Raw genomic sequence first — 16,323 nt, forward strand, 5'->3', positions numbered from 1 at the left:
CAGCCGGAAATCTACCTGTTTGGAGAAGACCTGTCCGGACAGGTACGGGACCTGGATGATGAGGCAAACACTGTGCGCCTCATAACAATAGGTCAGCCCACACCCAGAGGCCCACCCACAAGATTCCACCCCTACAGCTCTCGGCGTTTCACACCAAGAGAACCAGGCACACGAGGAAGGTTCACCTCTGAGACAAGGTATTTTTTAGGGGCAGGCCCCAGCAGACCGACAGCGAGGATGAGGATAGAGCAATGACTAGCTCTGCTCCCCAAACCTCGCGGACGAAAGCAAACACCACGACGCCAGTAACAACAGAGGTAAGTCAAACCAGTTCCTTAGGGAACATACCAATCAAACCTCACTTACAGGTGGGTGGTAGGTTGAATTACTTCTTAAAAGAATGGTGTTGGGTTACAAAGGATCCATTCATACTACACAGTATAGAAGGATTCAAAATTTAGTTCAATTTCAATTTATCACCACCACCAACCAACACATTCGAATACTCGCACATATGTATTTTCCCAAAAAGAGACAATGGATATACAAAAAGAAATAGAAACACTATCTGACAATAATGTCATTGAGAGGTCATATACAGAACCTCATCAATTTATATCCAACATTTTTCCAAAAGAGAAAAAAGATGGTGGGATCCGTATTATTCTGAACCTTGCGGAACTAAATACATACGTGCAATACAAACACTTCAAAATGGACAATTTTGGAACAGCAACTCAGTTGGTTTCCAAAAAATGGCTATATGGCATGCATCGACCTAAAAGATGCATATTATTCGGTGTCAATTCACAAAGAGTATAGGAGATATTTGAAGTTTACCTGGATGGGTCAATAATGGCAATACATGCCTCTACTAAATGGGTTGATATCAGCCCCTAGACTGTTTACCAAATTACTAAAACCAATTCTGGGGCTATTAAGATCTCAAAATCATATATGCATGGCATATTTGGATGACATTTTAATCTTTGGAGTCATCAAAGAATTGGCAGAAGCAACAGTCAAGGCAATCAAAACCCTGTTAGAGAAACTTGGGTTCTTAATCCATCCAGTAAAATCAAAGTTAACTGCCACCATTGATTATCTAGGATTTACTATAAACAAATTAACCATGTTGGTGACTCTGCCAAAAGGCAAACTAAAAGACCTGAGGAAAGCCTGCTATGATTTGATGGGGAAAAACAAACCAACTATCAGACAAACAGCTAGTGCTTTAGGGAAATTGGTAGCTGCATTTCCTGCAGTACGCCACGGACCTTTGCACTACCAACATTTACAGCTGGTAAAGGAACGAGCATTGAAACAACATTTAGGTCAGTTTGGCAAATCAATGCGGTTACCACCAGAAGCCATCATTGAATTACAATGGTGGATGGCAAACATAAGACTCAGCTCAAGGGAAATCTTTATCGAGAGCCCATCAGTGTTTCTCCAAACCGACGCAAGCGGGTTAGGATGGGGAGCCACAAACACAGACAAGAGCTGTGGAGGCAGATGGAACGAGCAAGAGTCAACTATACTAAAACAATATGGAATCAATTACGTAGAATTGTTGGGGGCACAATATGGACTAAAATCTCTCTGTAACAACATGCAACAAGTGCATGTTCACATTCAGATTGATAACACTAGGGCAGTAGCATATATCAATCACATGGGTGGTGTAAAATCTGTATCCTGCGACAGATTATCTAACCTCATCTGGCACTGGTGCATTGAGAGGGGTATTTGGGTCACGGCAGTATATCTACCAGGGAGATATAACACGGTGGCAGATGTAAGGTCACGAATGTTTAATGATAACATAGAATGGATGTTGGATCGTACGGTATTCAAAGAAATAACAATACGATTTGGCACTCCAGATGTGGATCTCTTTGCATATAGATTGAACCATCAATTATCCAGATATGTGTCCTGGGAGCCGGACCCAGGAGCAGAGTCAGTGGATGTATTTTCCCAAAACTGGAGAGGGATGTATATCTATGCATTCCCACCATTCTGCCTCATAAACCGATGCTTGGCAAAAATCAAGGAAGACAAAGCCACAGGCATTATAGTAGTACCAGATTGGCCTACACAAGCCTGGTTCCCAAAAATATTGGGGATCAGAGTCCAGCCATTAATGGTTGTATCTAAGAGGAGAGATCTCCTATTAAACCCCGTTTCAGGGAACAGCCATCCACTCTCAGACCGGATTGATTTTTTGGTTTGCAGATTCTAAGAAGGCCATTTCAAGACATTGGATTATCCGAACGAACTGTGGATGTCATCACTAAAGCATGGAGTAAGAGTACCAAAAAACAGTAAACCACTCATATTAAGAAGTGGGAAACGTTTTGCCATGCAAACGAAATAACCTACAACACAGTTCGGATAACGGGTGTTTTGGAGCTCCTATCAAGCCTGTACTATGACTATAAATTAAGTTATAGCGCAATCAACAGTGCCAGATGTGCACTGTCCTCCTATTTGACACTAGAGACAGGGCACGGGTCGATAGGAACGCACCCCTTCGTAATAAAATTCATGAAGGGAATTTATAATTTGATACCCACAGGGGCCTAGATACACGGACACGTGGGATGTGAGCGTGGTACTGAACTTACCTCGTCAGTGGGGACAACCAACGGTCTTATCCATGCCAGAACTTACTTTGAAAGTAGTTATGCTGATGGCACTAATAACAGCCCAAAGAGTCCAGACACTACAAAAACTACGACTGGACTACATGACCAGCAACATGAATGAAATAACATTCATTGTAAAGGACCTGATCAAACAGAGCAGGCCAGGAATGCCACTAAGGAAGATCCAATTCCTAGCATATCCAGAGGACCAACGATTGTGCGTGGTAACACATTTACACCACTACCTGAGAGTCACGGAAAACCTCAGAGGCACAGAACAATCGTTCCTCATCAGCTACAAGAAACCACACCGAAAGGTGTCGACACAAACCATCTCCAGATGGTTAAAGGAGGTAATGGTGGTAGCGGGAATACATACTCATATCTTTAAATCTCACTCCACCAGAGCTGCATCTACGTCGGCAGCAAGAACGATGGACGTGCCCCCTGGATGACATACTAGCAGCAGCAGGATGGATGAACGAAAGAATGTTCCAGCGGTTTTATAACAAACCCATAATCGAACCTGGGGCATTTGCTCGTGCCATCTTAAATTCTGTAAACTAGCTTCCCCACAGGTTGGAGGGGAAGCAAATAAAACATTATATTTATTTTCTTTACTTAAAGCATCAGTGTCGTTAATAACTACGTTATGTCTGAATGCTTTAATAGCACTCTAATCCATGGTCAATCCATTCAGTGAGTGACGCCTGGATTCGTAACCGGCGTGAAATCACAGAGTTTTTAAATCTTCACGTAGTCACTTGAAGACTTCGTGACTCCGAAGTAAAATAGTAAGATTAAACGAGAACTTACCAGTTTGAAGTTTGATCTTGATTTTATGAGGAGTTACGATGAGCGATTACGTGCCCACCGTTCCCACCCTCATACTATCAAGGGCACATGGAAGTTCAGTTTCTTCAATCTTACTATTCTAAGGTCTTCTTTTTACCTGTGATTTAACACCACTGCTTTGAAGATTGACGCGCACGCAGACGGGCGGTCCTTCTTCACGTAATCGCTCCCTCATAAAATCAAGATCAAACTTCAAACTGGTAAATTCTCGTTTAATCTTACTATTAGCATTCATAGCAATAGGATTTGAGGATAAGAACAGAGCGGTTCTACTGCAGTTGTACAGGGTCTTGGTGAGACTACACCTGGAGTTTTGCGTACTGTTTTGGTCTCCCAATCTGTGGAAATACATTATTGCCATAGAGGGAGTACAGAAAAGATTCACCATACTTATTCCTGGAATGGCAAGACTTTCTTATGAAGAAAGACTGGATAGATTCGGCTTGTACTCGCTAGAATTTAGAAGATTGATGGGGGATCTTATAGAAACTTACAAAATTCTTCAGCGGTTGGACAGGCTAGATGCAGGAAGATTATTCCAGATGTTGATAAGGTCCAGAGCAAGGGGTTCCAGTTTAAGGATAAGGGGGAAGTTCTTTAGGAACGAGATGTGAAAAAAATGTACACAGCGTTGAATCTGTGGAATTCTCTCCCATAGAAGGTAGTTGAGGCCTGTTCATTGGCTATATTTAAGAGGGCGTTAGATGTGGCCCTTGTGGCTAAAGGTGGTATGGAAAGAAGGCAGGTACAGGATACTGATTGGGATGAAATGCCATGACCATATTGAATGGCGGTGCAGGCTCGAAGGGCCGAATGGCTTATTCCTGTACCTATGTTCTATGTTTCTAAGTTTCTATTACCAGAGAGGTTGAGTAGAGGAACAAATAGTTCATTCTGCATTTGGACAGGATCCTGGTGAGACCACACCTGTAGTATTTTGTGCAGTTTTGGTCGCCTAATTTGAGGACGTACATTCTTGCTATTGAGGGAGTGCAGTGAAGATTCACGAGGTTAATCCAGGCATGGCGGGACAGTCACATCATGAATGATTGGATCGACTGGCCTTATATTCACTGGAATTTAGAAGGAAGAGATGGAATCATATAGAAACATATACAATTATTAAGGGCTTGGACAAGCTAGATACAGGTAACATGCCCCGATGTTGTGGAAGATCAGAACCAGGGGCCAGAGTTTAAGAACATATGTTAGAACATTTAGAACGGAGATGAGGAAAATATTTTTCAACCAGGGAGTTGTGAATTTGTTGAGGCGAATTCACTGGGTGCGTTCAAAAGAGACTTAGATAGATTCTTAGGGTTAGCGGAATCAAGTGAGAGAAGGCAGGAACAGCCTTCAGCCATGATCACATTGAATGGCGGTGCTGGCTCGAAGGGCCGAATGGCCTATTCCTCTCATTTTGGATGTGTTTTATGTATCTATGTTAAATATTTCCAGTAAAATATCGCTATGATTATGTTCGTTATCGGAGGAGAATGTCATTACCGTATCCCCAGTGACACCCACTGATATTACTCCCAGCAACGCCACTGTAGTGCCCATCAAATGATCGTCAATTGTCCACATTACGACCAACGTAGTCCCAAAGTAACGGTGAGAAGCCATTAGAGGAAGTAGCTGATTAGGAGTCAGATCCCTGCTAATTTATTCCTGGGTAAGGGGGCAGAATGAGGGCCAGGGCAGTTTAATGTTCCGGATGTCAGATGTGGGAGGTCATGGAGGTCATGGAGTCTCCAGGCGTCCACATCTACGCCAGGTGCATCGAGATGGGATCCTAAGGGACCGTATTAGGAACCTGGAGCAACAGCTCGATGCATTCTGTCTGGTCAGGGACAGGGAGGAGTTCATTGAGAGGAGTTACAGATGGATGTACACCTGGATGGATGTACATGTGGATGTACACCTTGGCAATAAGTACTCTTGTTTGAGTACTGTTGGGGGAGACATCGTACCAGGGTACCGACAGCGGCCGGGCCTCCGGCACAGAAACCTGCCCTGTTGCTCAGATGGGTAGGGAAAAGAAGAGGAGGACAATAGTAATAGGGGACCTTATAGTTAGGGGGTCAGATAGGCGATTCTGTGGACGCAGTCAGGAGATCCGGGTGGTAGTTTGCCTGCCTGGTGCCACGGTCTGGGATGCTTACAAAACATACAAAATTCTGAAGGGGTTGGACATGCTAGATGCAGGAAGATTGTTCCCTATGTTGGGGAAGTCCAGAACATGGGGTCACAGTTTAAGGATAAGGATGAAATATTTTAGGACCGAGAGGGAAAAAAAAATTCGCACAGACAGTGCTGAATCTCTGGAATTCTCTGCCACAGAAGGTAGTTGAGTCCAGTTCATTGGCTACATTTAAGAAGGAGTTATATGTGGCCCTTGTGGCTAATGGGACCAGGGGGTATGGAGAGAAGGCAGGTACGCGATACTGAGTTGGATGATCAGCCATGATCATATTAAATGGCGGTGCAGGCTCGAAGGGCCGAATGGCTTACGCCTGCACCTATTTGCTATGTTTCTATGTTTCTATGTGTCTCAACGTGTCCAAGGTATTCTTGAGGTCTATCAACTGCATCGGGACGTATCTGAAGACGTATCACTGGATTTGTGAGTACGATTCGATTACTACTCTTTAAATTAAAATCACGGCTTTAATTAAAAGACTTCTGTAACATAACTCAGAAGCTATTTTCTCCAGCGTGTCAGCGAAAAGCAGGCCGACCTTGGATTGTTTTGGGTTTGCTCCTGATAAGTGCATTCCTTTGAATTATAGCAACATTTTACACATGGTGTTAGAGAGATGTTCTCTACATTAAGAGTATGGTTTAGTTTTGGAAAACATTGTTGATTAAACCAAAGTCATTGAGAAGCAGAGAACTATTCGATTAATTTAAAGATTTGGTAATTTGCCAAGACCTCGTTTAAATCATGAATTTAGAAGAAGATGAAGGCAGAGATATGCCAGAAGAGCCACGTGGTGCCGAATAAAGACCCAGACAACTTGAAGAAACAGACATTTCACATGCTGCTGTTTGAGGGAAACCGAGAAAGAGATAAATGAATTATGGTTGCAGGTTGCCAGATTAATTGATACACAGAAAAAACTAATGGAATCATAACAGAACGTGATCAAGGTGAAATCTAATATGAGCCAACTATGGAACCTCTACCAGGAGGTTGACAAGAAACAGAATGTATTGCTGTGTTCAGTGCTGTCTTGGGCAGAACGCAGAAGACATACTCAGTGGGATAAATACACGAAGAAGATATTCAATGGTTTCAAGAGAAGTGGTTATCTGAAATTACGTCACAACGTATGAGCGAAGGAGCTAGAAGCTTGGTGCTTGAAGAGTCACATGGTGGAGAAAGACCAGCCAGACAAGTTAAACTCACTGAGAAAGATCGAATTCATGGTCTCAAGGAGACTGAATTGGATAGGAACAAGTTGTGGAAGAGGATTAGAAGGCTATTCGAAAGTGTGAAGATACTCATGGAATCAAAAGCTAACCAGGAGAAGGTGGAGGATAAATTACGCCTGATACGTAGCCTTAGCCAGGAGCTGAAAGAGAAGCAGGACACACTGCTGGAAGCAAAGCGTTCTCAAGAGGAACGTGAACGACATTATAAGTGGGATTCAGAAAATACGGAGTATTATGATGAATCCATGGATGTTGCAGAATCATGGTTAGCGCAAGTTGACAAAAGTAAATATAGCAGAAAAGAAGATAATAAGCAAGAAGAAGAAGAAGGTGATGTTATAGAACCGGGAGATAGTATCTCAAATGTATCTTCACGAATATCAGGCCGTTGATCAGGCTGCTCAGCCACTTCAATTTCGAGGGCTTCTGCTCAATTGGGAGCAAACGCTGAGTTAGCAGCGCCCTCAAATGAAGCGGATGCCATGAGGAATAAACATGAGATGGCCCGACAGCAAGAACAGATGGCCCCACAGCAAGAAGAGATGAAGCAACAGAAGGTCTGGCAGCAAGAAGAGATGACCCGACAGCAAGAACAGATGGCCCGACAGCAAGACGAGATAAAGCAACAGAAGGCCCGGCAGCAAGAAGAGATGACCCGGCAGCAAGAAGAGATGATGCGATATATAAAACGACAAGAAGAAGAGATGGCGCGATGTCAGGAACAACTGGAATTAGATACAAAGAAGGCGGTGGCCAAAGCCAGGAAGGACATACTCGAAAGTGAAGGGTCAAGATGCAGTTCTATATCGTCGAGGACGATGACTTCTGGACCAAGAAGAGAACTGCTCGAAATGAATTAGCAGCTGTATCAATTCCACAATCGAGGTCTACCGGATTTCTAGGCGTTGAAAGTCCATTGGAACAGAGGAAGATGGGTAAAACATCATCTCAGCAAATGAGTGCTAGAATGAAACTAGCTACTATGGGAGCATCCGTACAAATTCGAGATGGACCAGTGGATCGTGCTTTTCCAAGGCCTATGGCACGGGCTCGAACAAGTCTGTTTGAGCCAAGACCTGTTTATGAACAGGTGGAGCCAAGACAGTTTTCAGGATGGATTATTGGCACTGTTGAATAGGCAATCTGAATTCAACGATATTATAGCTTCACAAAATACCTCTCTCATTCTGCCACTAGTTGAAATGCCTACGTATGGTGGAGACCCTTTGTAGTATGAAACTTTCGTAAGGGCACTAGAGGAGGTATTAGAGACGAAAGTTAAGTATGAAAAAGAGCGCTTACGAATTCTGGTCAAGTACACAAAAGGAAGTGTGAAGGTGCTTGTAGAAAGCTATCAGATGGAGGCAGGCAACCAGGTCTATAAAAAGGCGAGAAGATTACTAAAGGAACGTTTTGGTGATGAACAGATGATTGCAAATACATACACTGAAAAGGCCCATGCTTGGAAAAAAATCAAACCAGAAGATGTGGAAAAAGTTAGTGTGTATGTAAAATTTCTGAGAAGATGTTGCAGCTCGATGGAAAATCCTGGCTACATGGAGGAAATGAATCTTGCAAGTAATATGAGAACCATCATTAACAAGTTGCCCTGAAGAATAAGAGAAAAGTGGAGAGATAAGGCTGGTAGGTTACGAGATAAAAGCAAACAGGCAGCCAGTCTACCAGACCAGGTGGAATATTTAGAAAGATAAGTACGGTACATGTCAGCCTCGTGCAACGGGATTATTGAAGATCGCAAACCACTTGCAACTTATAAAGTTTCTACTTTTACCAAACCAGAAGAAAGATCTCAACCTACGAAAAGTAGTTTTGCTATCACGATCTTGTTGGTGGATAAGACAGATGAAAGAAAAATAAAGCTGTCTACTAGCAAGCAAATAGTATTTTGTTTGTTATGTGATGAAGTTGGTCGTAGAATCAAGACGAAAGAAGATGAAGACAAGATGGATTTCTTGAAAGAGAAGGGAATCTGTTTTGAATGTTTGAAAAAGGGACATATGGTAAGAGACTGTAAGAGTCCTATAGATTGTTATGAATGCAATCAATATCATCCTGAAGCGCCTCACATTGAAGAAGAGCCGTCAGAGCAAGAAGAAGAAGAAGAAGAAGAAGAAGAAGAAGAAGAAGAAGAAGAAGAAGAAGAAGAAGAAGAAGAAGAAGAAGAAGAAGAAGAAGAAGAAGAAGAAGAAGAAGAAGAAGAAGAAGAGAGGAGGAAGAAGAAGAAGAGGAGGAGAAGAAGGAGAAGAGGAGAAGAGAAGAAGAAGAAGAAGAGAGAAGAAGAGAGAAGAAGAAGAAGAAGAAGAAGAAGAAGAAGAAGAAGAAGAAGAAGAAGAAGAAGAAGAAGAAGAAGAAGAAGAAGAAGAAGAAGAAGAAGAAGAAGAAGAAGAAGAAGAAGAAGAAGAAGAAGAAGAAGAAGAAGAAGAAGAAGAAGAAGAAGAAGAAGAAGAAGAAGAAGAAGAAGAAGAAGAAGAAGAAGAAGATCGTAGATCGTAGATTTTAAGCAATCATCCTTGTAGAAGTTATTCTTCAAAGAGATTTTTCTTTCATGAATTTTACTCTTCTGGATACCATGCATTATTTTAAGGACTTGGTATGCACGATATGACTTTGATTTAAACCACTATTGTAATACGATTAATAACTAAGTTGTGCTTACTTCTCGAAGGCGAAAGTGAAGATGGAAAAGCCAGAAGAATTGTGATTGCAGATTTATAGTGCATGCTATTTTTCCTCGTTAATATAGTGGTTTAATATTCCCGCCTGTCACGCGGGAGTCCGGGGTTTGATTTCCCTACGAGGCCGCAGGGTGTTATTCCCTGGACGTTTGATTTTGATGTACGTTAACCGATTATGGCCACTTTTTTATGTGTATTAGTAATTGCCTCATTATGTATTCGGAACAATTAGGGGCCGGTATGTAGTGGCCATTTGGCCTGTTTTGCATGTCATTGTGGATGGCATGTGCCTTTAAATTTTAGACTGCCCGTTATAATGTGGGTGGGATTTACGACGTGTCTTTGGGCGTGTTTGCAGCTTAATTGCTTGCGCAGAAGTTTCGTTTTTAGATTAGTTTGGAGAGACGATGGTGAAGACATGTCAAGGCATGTCATTGTTACAGAGACACGAGGAGATTTCTAATATCTGAAGTAATGTGCTGTAGTTCGAAGAAGATTGCCGTAACAAGTCGGAAACACCGTACTGTTTTCTATCTACAATAAGAAAATATTCATTAAAAGTCTGTGCGCTGAAGCTTTATGAATGGAGAAGCTCTGAAGGTCTCTGAGGCAGTTTGCGTGCGTAGCGAAGATATTCCCCTTATCCATTCTCATCCAGTTAGTGGCTAGGGTGCTAAATACCTGAAATATATGAACAATCTGCCGCTAGATGTCCCACGAAATCGTCTCGCCAATGTATAAGAGTCCACATATTTACCGATGGATGTCGATGTTGGAGCGTGTTTCTGGTCAACGAGGTGGGGTTTCTCTGATAAGTGCTCCTGAATATTTCCAAATCCCCTCTGTTTTAATTACATTGTTCATCTATTGTAAATAGATCAACTATTTGGAGCTTGGGAAGGGTAAGTAACGAAATGTTTGGTGGGCAAACCTTTTAGCGATCGCTGTACTATTGGCTTCGGGATAGTTTTTGATCGAGACAGGTTGAACTGACCATTTAAAATTCTGAACAGAGACAAGGCTAACTTTGATGGTATTAGGCAATAACTTGTTAAAGTTGATTGGACCAGGTTGTTTCCCGGCAAAGGAACATTGGGTAAGTGGAGTGTGTTTAAAAGTGTGGTGACCAGAGTTGATGACGTCTATGTTCCTCTTAGAATGAGGTGCAAAGCAGGTGGGAATAAAGGAGCTTGGATGACGAACGAAATTGAGGCTCTGGTAAGGCAGAAGAAGTAGACAAGGGACAGGTATAGGAAACCGGGACCAACTCTATCACTCGACGAGTTTCGGGAACTGATGGACCTAATTAAGACATTAACAGATCAGCACTTGCTTTTCCCAATTATTTAGGACATTTGCCATCTCCCGCGGTTGTATACATAGATGACCACACTTTTAGCTGGAATCCTTTCCTCGTAATTTGTTTGCAGAACCCTTTGGGACTTGGCTTTACCATATCTGGCTGTAATATCTCATGTTCCCCTCTTGCTCCCCGTAATTCCATCGCAGATGCAGCCATCCTGGTGTGTTCCGCGTAACTCTAAAGGCATTCAATTGATATCAGCTGCCGATAACTGACACGTATCCCTTTCTTCTCCTGACCAGAGTTATCTCGGCCTGCCGACGTCAGACTGGAGGAAACTAATAGCAATTTACTCACCCTGAACTCTCCCTCTCTAACTTTTAAATGCCCCTCCTATTCAACATTTGGAAGTCGCAGGTAGCATCGGAATTAGTCTATCCCCAATTATCGCCATTAAATTGATGGTGAGTTCATATTTCCTTTTAAAAAAAGAGAATAATAGTTACTGGTACCAAGCTCCATCCCATTGACTTTTGCCCACCGCGCGCGTGCGTGTGTGTGTGTGTGTGTGTGTGTGTGTGTGTGTGTGTGTGTGTGTGTGTGTGTGTGTGTGTGTGTGTGTGTGTGTGTGTGTGTGTGTGTGTGTGTGTGTGTGTGTGTGTGTGTGTGTGTGTGTGTGTGTGTGTGTGTGTGTGTGTGTGTGTGTGTGTGTGTGTGTGTGTGTGTGTGTGTGTGTGTGTGTGTGTGTGTGTGTGTGTGTGTGTGTGTGTGTGTGTGTGTGTGTGTGTGCGCGCATCGCGCGCGCGCGTGCGCCATCTTTCTAGTCCGTGTACCTCTGGCACTGGGCAGTGGAAGGCACACGTCGCAATGGGATGAATTTATGTCACAGGGACGCATTTCTAGTCCAAATAGTAATCAAGATCACAAATGCGCGAAAATCGGGATTACTGCACTGAGTACTGGGTACCAGCCACCATAGCCCTCTGTTTCCTCTGAATAAGACAGTTCCGAATCCGTAAGATCAGGTCATCTTGAACGCCGTACACCTTAGCCGGTTGGATCAGCCTTACATGGGGGCCTTAATAAAAGCGTCAAAAATCTCCTTTGTCATCGCCTCGAAAATCACAACCAATAAGAGACGTACTGCCACGCACAACGTCGTGCTGACTAATCTTAATTAGCATATTCTCTTTCAATTAAGACTAATTTCTATCTCGAAGAATTCCTTCCAATAATTCCCCACCATTGACGTGAAGCTCAACGGTCGGGAAAACCGAGTTCCCTGGGGTTTTCACTACGTAGTTCTTAAACAAAGTAACAACAGTGAGCACTGTCCGGTCCTCCGGGATCTCACTGGGCTAGAGAATAATCAAATATCACAATCTCCTCCCCTATCTCTGTCAATAATCTAGGATAGATCCCGTCAAACCTTTGGTGCCTTATCCACCTTATGGTTCTTCAATATCTTCCGTACCACCGCCTTCTCGATCATAACCTGCCTTGGTGTATTTGTATTATCTACACTGATATTGCTATCCTCCAAGCCCGTGTGAATATGGATGCAGAGTAGTTACTCCTTTAGTTACTCACCTACATTATCCAACCCGACACATAAATCCCTCCTTGATCTTTGAATGTTCCTATCTTTACCACTGCCATTCTCTTAGTTCTAACGGACCTATAAGAAATCACGGGACGTTCCTTAATCTGCCTCGCCGGACATTTCATGCCACCTTCTGGCCCCTATAATTGTACACTTGAGTTTCCCACTCGCTATATATTCCTCCAAAGCCGCGTCTGATGCCTCCTTCTTAAACCTGACATCCTTTCCCCTCGTGAGCTTTTACAACACCATCCGACATCTACGGATCTTTTAGATTGCCATCCTTATGTGGCGGCGCCTAACGGCAGCGGCTCGACTACAGTCATCCGTCTTTTTTTTAAACTTTTTGTCTTGTTAAATGTATGATTTGAGCTTAGTTTTTTTTAGCTGTGTGTATGTGGGGTTGGAGTGGGGGATGTGGGGAAACCGTTAATCTCTTCCCTCTACGGGGACCCGATGTTTTCCCTGTCGGGTCTCCGGTGTCGTTGGGCCTAACATCGTGGAGCTGGCGGCGGCCTCCGGCCGGGATCAACCTGAGGGCTCCAGTCGCGGAGCCTGCGGCCCTGACATCGCGGAGCTGGCCGTCTTCGGAGCGGGGATAGCTGTGGTGGCGCGGGCCTGCGACTCGACTTTGGAGTTCGGAAGCTGCGGCTGCAGGCCCTGAGGACAGCAACATCGGGGGTTTGCGGGTCCCTAGTGGGAGACCGCTTTTTTGAAGCTCCCGCGACGGCAGCTTCTCCCGCTGTAATCGGGAGGTTGAAAGCACAAGTAGCCGGGGGCTAACATCGCCCGACGTGGCTAAATTGCCACAGGACTTACCATCGTCACCGGGGGCTTTAAAATCGGAGCCCCAATTCGCCTGACGCTGCAGTTGGACCGCGCATGACGAATAAAGGGAAGAGATAAGACGTCCATCACAGTGAGGAAGTGTTGCAGACTCACTGTGGTGGATGTTTATGTAAACTGTGTTAAGTGTGGGTTTGTATTTTTTTTTGTAATGTAAAAAACTGTAGGTTTGAATGACAATAAATAGCATTCCATTCCATTCCATTATCTCCCATCTTCACTGGTAAATGCTGATCCTGCACTTGGAACAGAAGACGTTTTGATTTCGACACGTCATCTATGGGCCTATGCCCCAATTAGGTACATTACGCCAACACTCAGATCTATCCATATTCAAACAACACTTCCGTACTTGCCCGCACATCTTCCTTAATATTTCACTTAGCCAAGAACGAATACCTGTAATGTGATTCCAAAATCAATATGGCAGGTTTATCGACACTGTTATTTTAATACAATGCAAATTTCCTCTCAAAATATCGATGTCAATGCAAAGATTAATCAATGTTAATGGCTCTATTTCACCAGAGCGGACATTTAAACCGAGAAATGTAACAAAAAATGATAGAGGGTTAATGATACATACACCTGTTGCCGAGAACCGTTAGCGACCCAGAACAACGCGGAGCAGGACGCAACGGCCGTGTTGTCATTACAGCAGCGGGAAATGCAGGAAGAAGGGATTTCGGATTGATACCAATGTCAGAGTTTATAAGAGAAAAGGTATGTGTAGAGAGAGAGAGAGAGAGAGAGAGAGAGAGAGAGAGAGAGAGAGAGAGAGAGAGAGAGAGAGAGAGAGAGAGAGAGAGAGAGAGAGAGAGAGAGAGAGAGAGAGGGAGAAGAGAGAGAGAGAGAGAGAGAGAGAGAGAGAGAGAGAGAGAGAGAGAGAGAGAGAGAGAGAGAGAGGAGAGAGGTTGTCCCGGGGTTCGTTATATATACAAGCACGCATCACTAAACCCCCGTGACAACTGCTCCCGGCCATTGCCCAGTTACGTGATCCTACCCCGACAGCCGAGTGTTAGAGAATACATAAACACATAAAGCCAGTGGATGAGATATAGATCAAAATGTATAGGAGGGAACTGCAGATGCTGGTTTACCCCGAGATAGACACAAATTGGTGTGGTAACTCAGTGGGAAAGGCAGCATCTCGGGATATAAGTGATGGGTGAGGTTTCGGGTCGACACCCTTCTTAAGGTCATGGGTTATGGAGGCACAGTGATAAGAAGTGTAAGTTGTGAGAACGACACATCAAAGGGGATGCAGTCAAGGAACATGTAGAATAAATCATTGTTAACTAGGAGAAGTTGAAAATAAAGCAAAACGAGATGACGTAATCGGGGACAGTCAGTCTGATCGGAAACAACAGGAAGGGGAAGGGATGTAGAGGGAACGGGTTTGAAGTGGAGGAGGAAATGAATGCACGTTCACGTAGTGTACAACAAAGAGGGGGGGGGGCATGTAGATTAATACTAAAGTTGCAGATCATATGGATTTGGGGCAAAATAAATGTTGTGGATATTGATGCTAGAAGAACAACGTGGTCACGTATCAACTCGGCCTGAGTAGGTTTTGCGAGCGCGCTACATGAGAAATATATAGGGATTCGCATGTTACAATACATTGAACATTGGTATGCCATTTAATTTGACGAGTCAAATGCCCGCTCTGGATGGAACCAACTTCACGGAATAGCGCGACATGTGCAAGACGAGATTGAAGGGTGGCGTCATTTCCCAACTCCAGATCTGGGCAACTGGCGCGCCGTGGTCATGAGTTGAACAATACTCGTTAAATGTGTAAACGCGTTCTTCACCTCCAGCCTGAATTTCCTCTGTGTCATCCCGTAGATACACGTGTTGGCGCAGGAGTTGACGTGCGTGAGCAAGACCCCAACTTCATTGGCGATGTAAGATGGTCTTGAGTGATCCCCACCAGCGAAATTCACAGTGACCCGAGTGCAGATGAAGCTGACAGTTATCGTTGTCCACAGCAGGATGAAGGCGCCGGACACGGTCAACAGTAAAACGATGGACTTCCGCCTATTCTCCGCCTCAGTGTCCTTGACATCCAGTACCTTCAGGCGGCGACGGACTCTGTTGGCCGCTATGATGTTCCTGACAGTCAGTCCGTTGAACAATATAAGTATTAGGAAGGGTAGGAAGGGGAGAGAAATTGTACACATCCACGAAAAAAACACCCACCAACCGGAAATGAAGAAGTCGCGTTTCGGTGTGCACTCCCATTTCACACTATCCACGATGAGGCGTGGCACGTACATGAAGTTAAAGGGAATGAACTTTAAGCAACTTAGCGGCCACAAAAATACAATGACCTTGACGGCCGTCCTATCCGTGCAATAGGCGAGTCTCAGCTTCGGGCAGCAGATGCTGACAAAACGATCAAAGGTGAAGGACATGGTTAACCAGACAGAATAGTCCAGAGTAACGATCCGTAGGTATGTGTTGGATGGACAAATTGCGGTGAGGAAGAGGAAGGAGTTAGGGGTGTAGTACATGTAGATTTTCTCAATTAACACGTGAAATATGATAACGAGGAGGTTGGAGATTGCCATCGCCACCATGTACCTGGTGGTTCCTTTAGAGAGCCCGCACTTTCCCCGGTACAGGATCGCAGCCGTCAGCACGTTAGCTGGGGGAATAGCAAAGCACAGTGAAATTAATATTTAAACCACCGATGTAACATAGTTAAAGTTTTACGATTGAATGTTACGTAGCGCGACAGCCCTTAACGATGCGAGGCTCGTTTTACAGCAATTATCACGTGGCGTTCAATAGACCTTTACGCTGGCGACGGGTTGCAATACAACTTCGTTATTAAAAATAAATTTTTGCCATTCGTAAATCGCAAAATACTCGAGAACTTCTGCCCCTTAACTCTGTTTCTTTACCCGACAAAAATAACATAAA

At 43.9% G+C, this 16,323-nt stretch overlaps 1 protein-coding gene across 1 annotated transcript; it reads right to left on the reverse strand.

Annotated features, from left to right (window-relative positions):
• Positions 1-15,122: 15,122 nt before the first annotated feature.
• On the reverse strand, positions 15,123-16,045 carry LOC129694194 (neuropeptides capa receptor-like; the record flags this gene model as incomplete). The annotated part of the gene is made up of 1 exon (XM_055630908.1): positions 15,123-16,045. A coding segment is annotated over one exon (923 nt), but the record flags the coding sequence as incomplete, so codon positions are not given.
• Positions 16,046-16,323: the final 278 nt, after the last annotated feature.

This window comes from Leucoraja erinacea, unplaced genomic scaffold (genome assembly GCF_028641065.1).
Source record: "Leucoraja erinacea ecotype New England unplaced genomic scaffold, Leri_hhj_1 Leri_575S, whole genome shotgun sequence".
Taxonomy (NCBI): Eukaryota; Metazoa; Chordata; class Chondrichthyes; order Rajiformes; family Rajidae; genus Leucoraja; species Leucoraja erinaceus.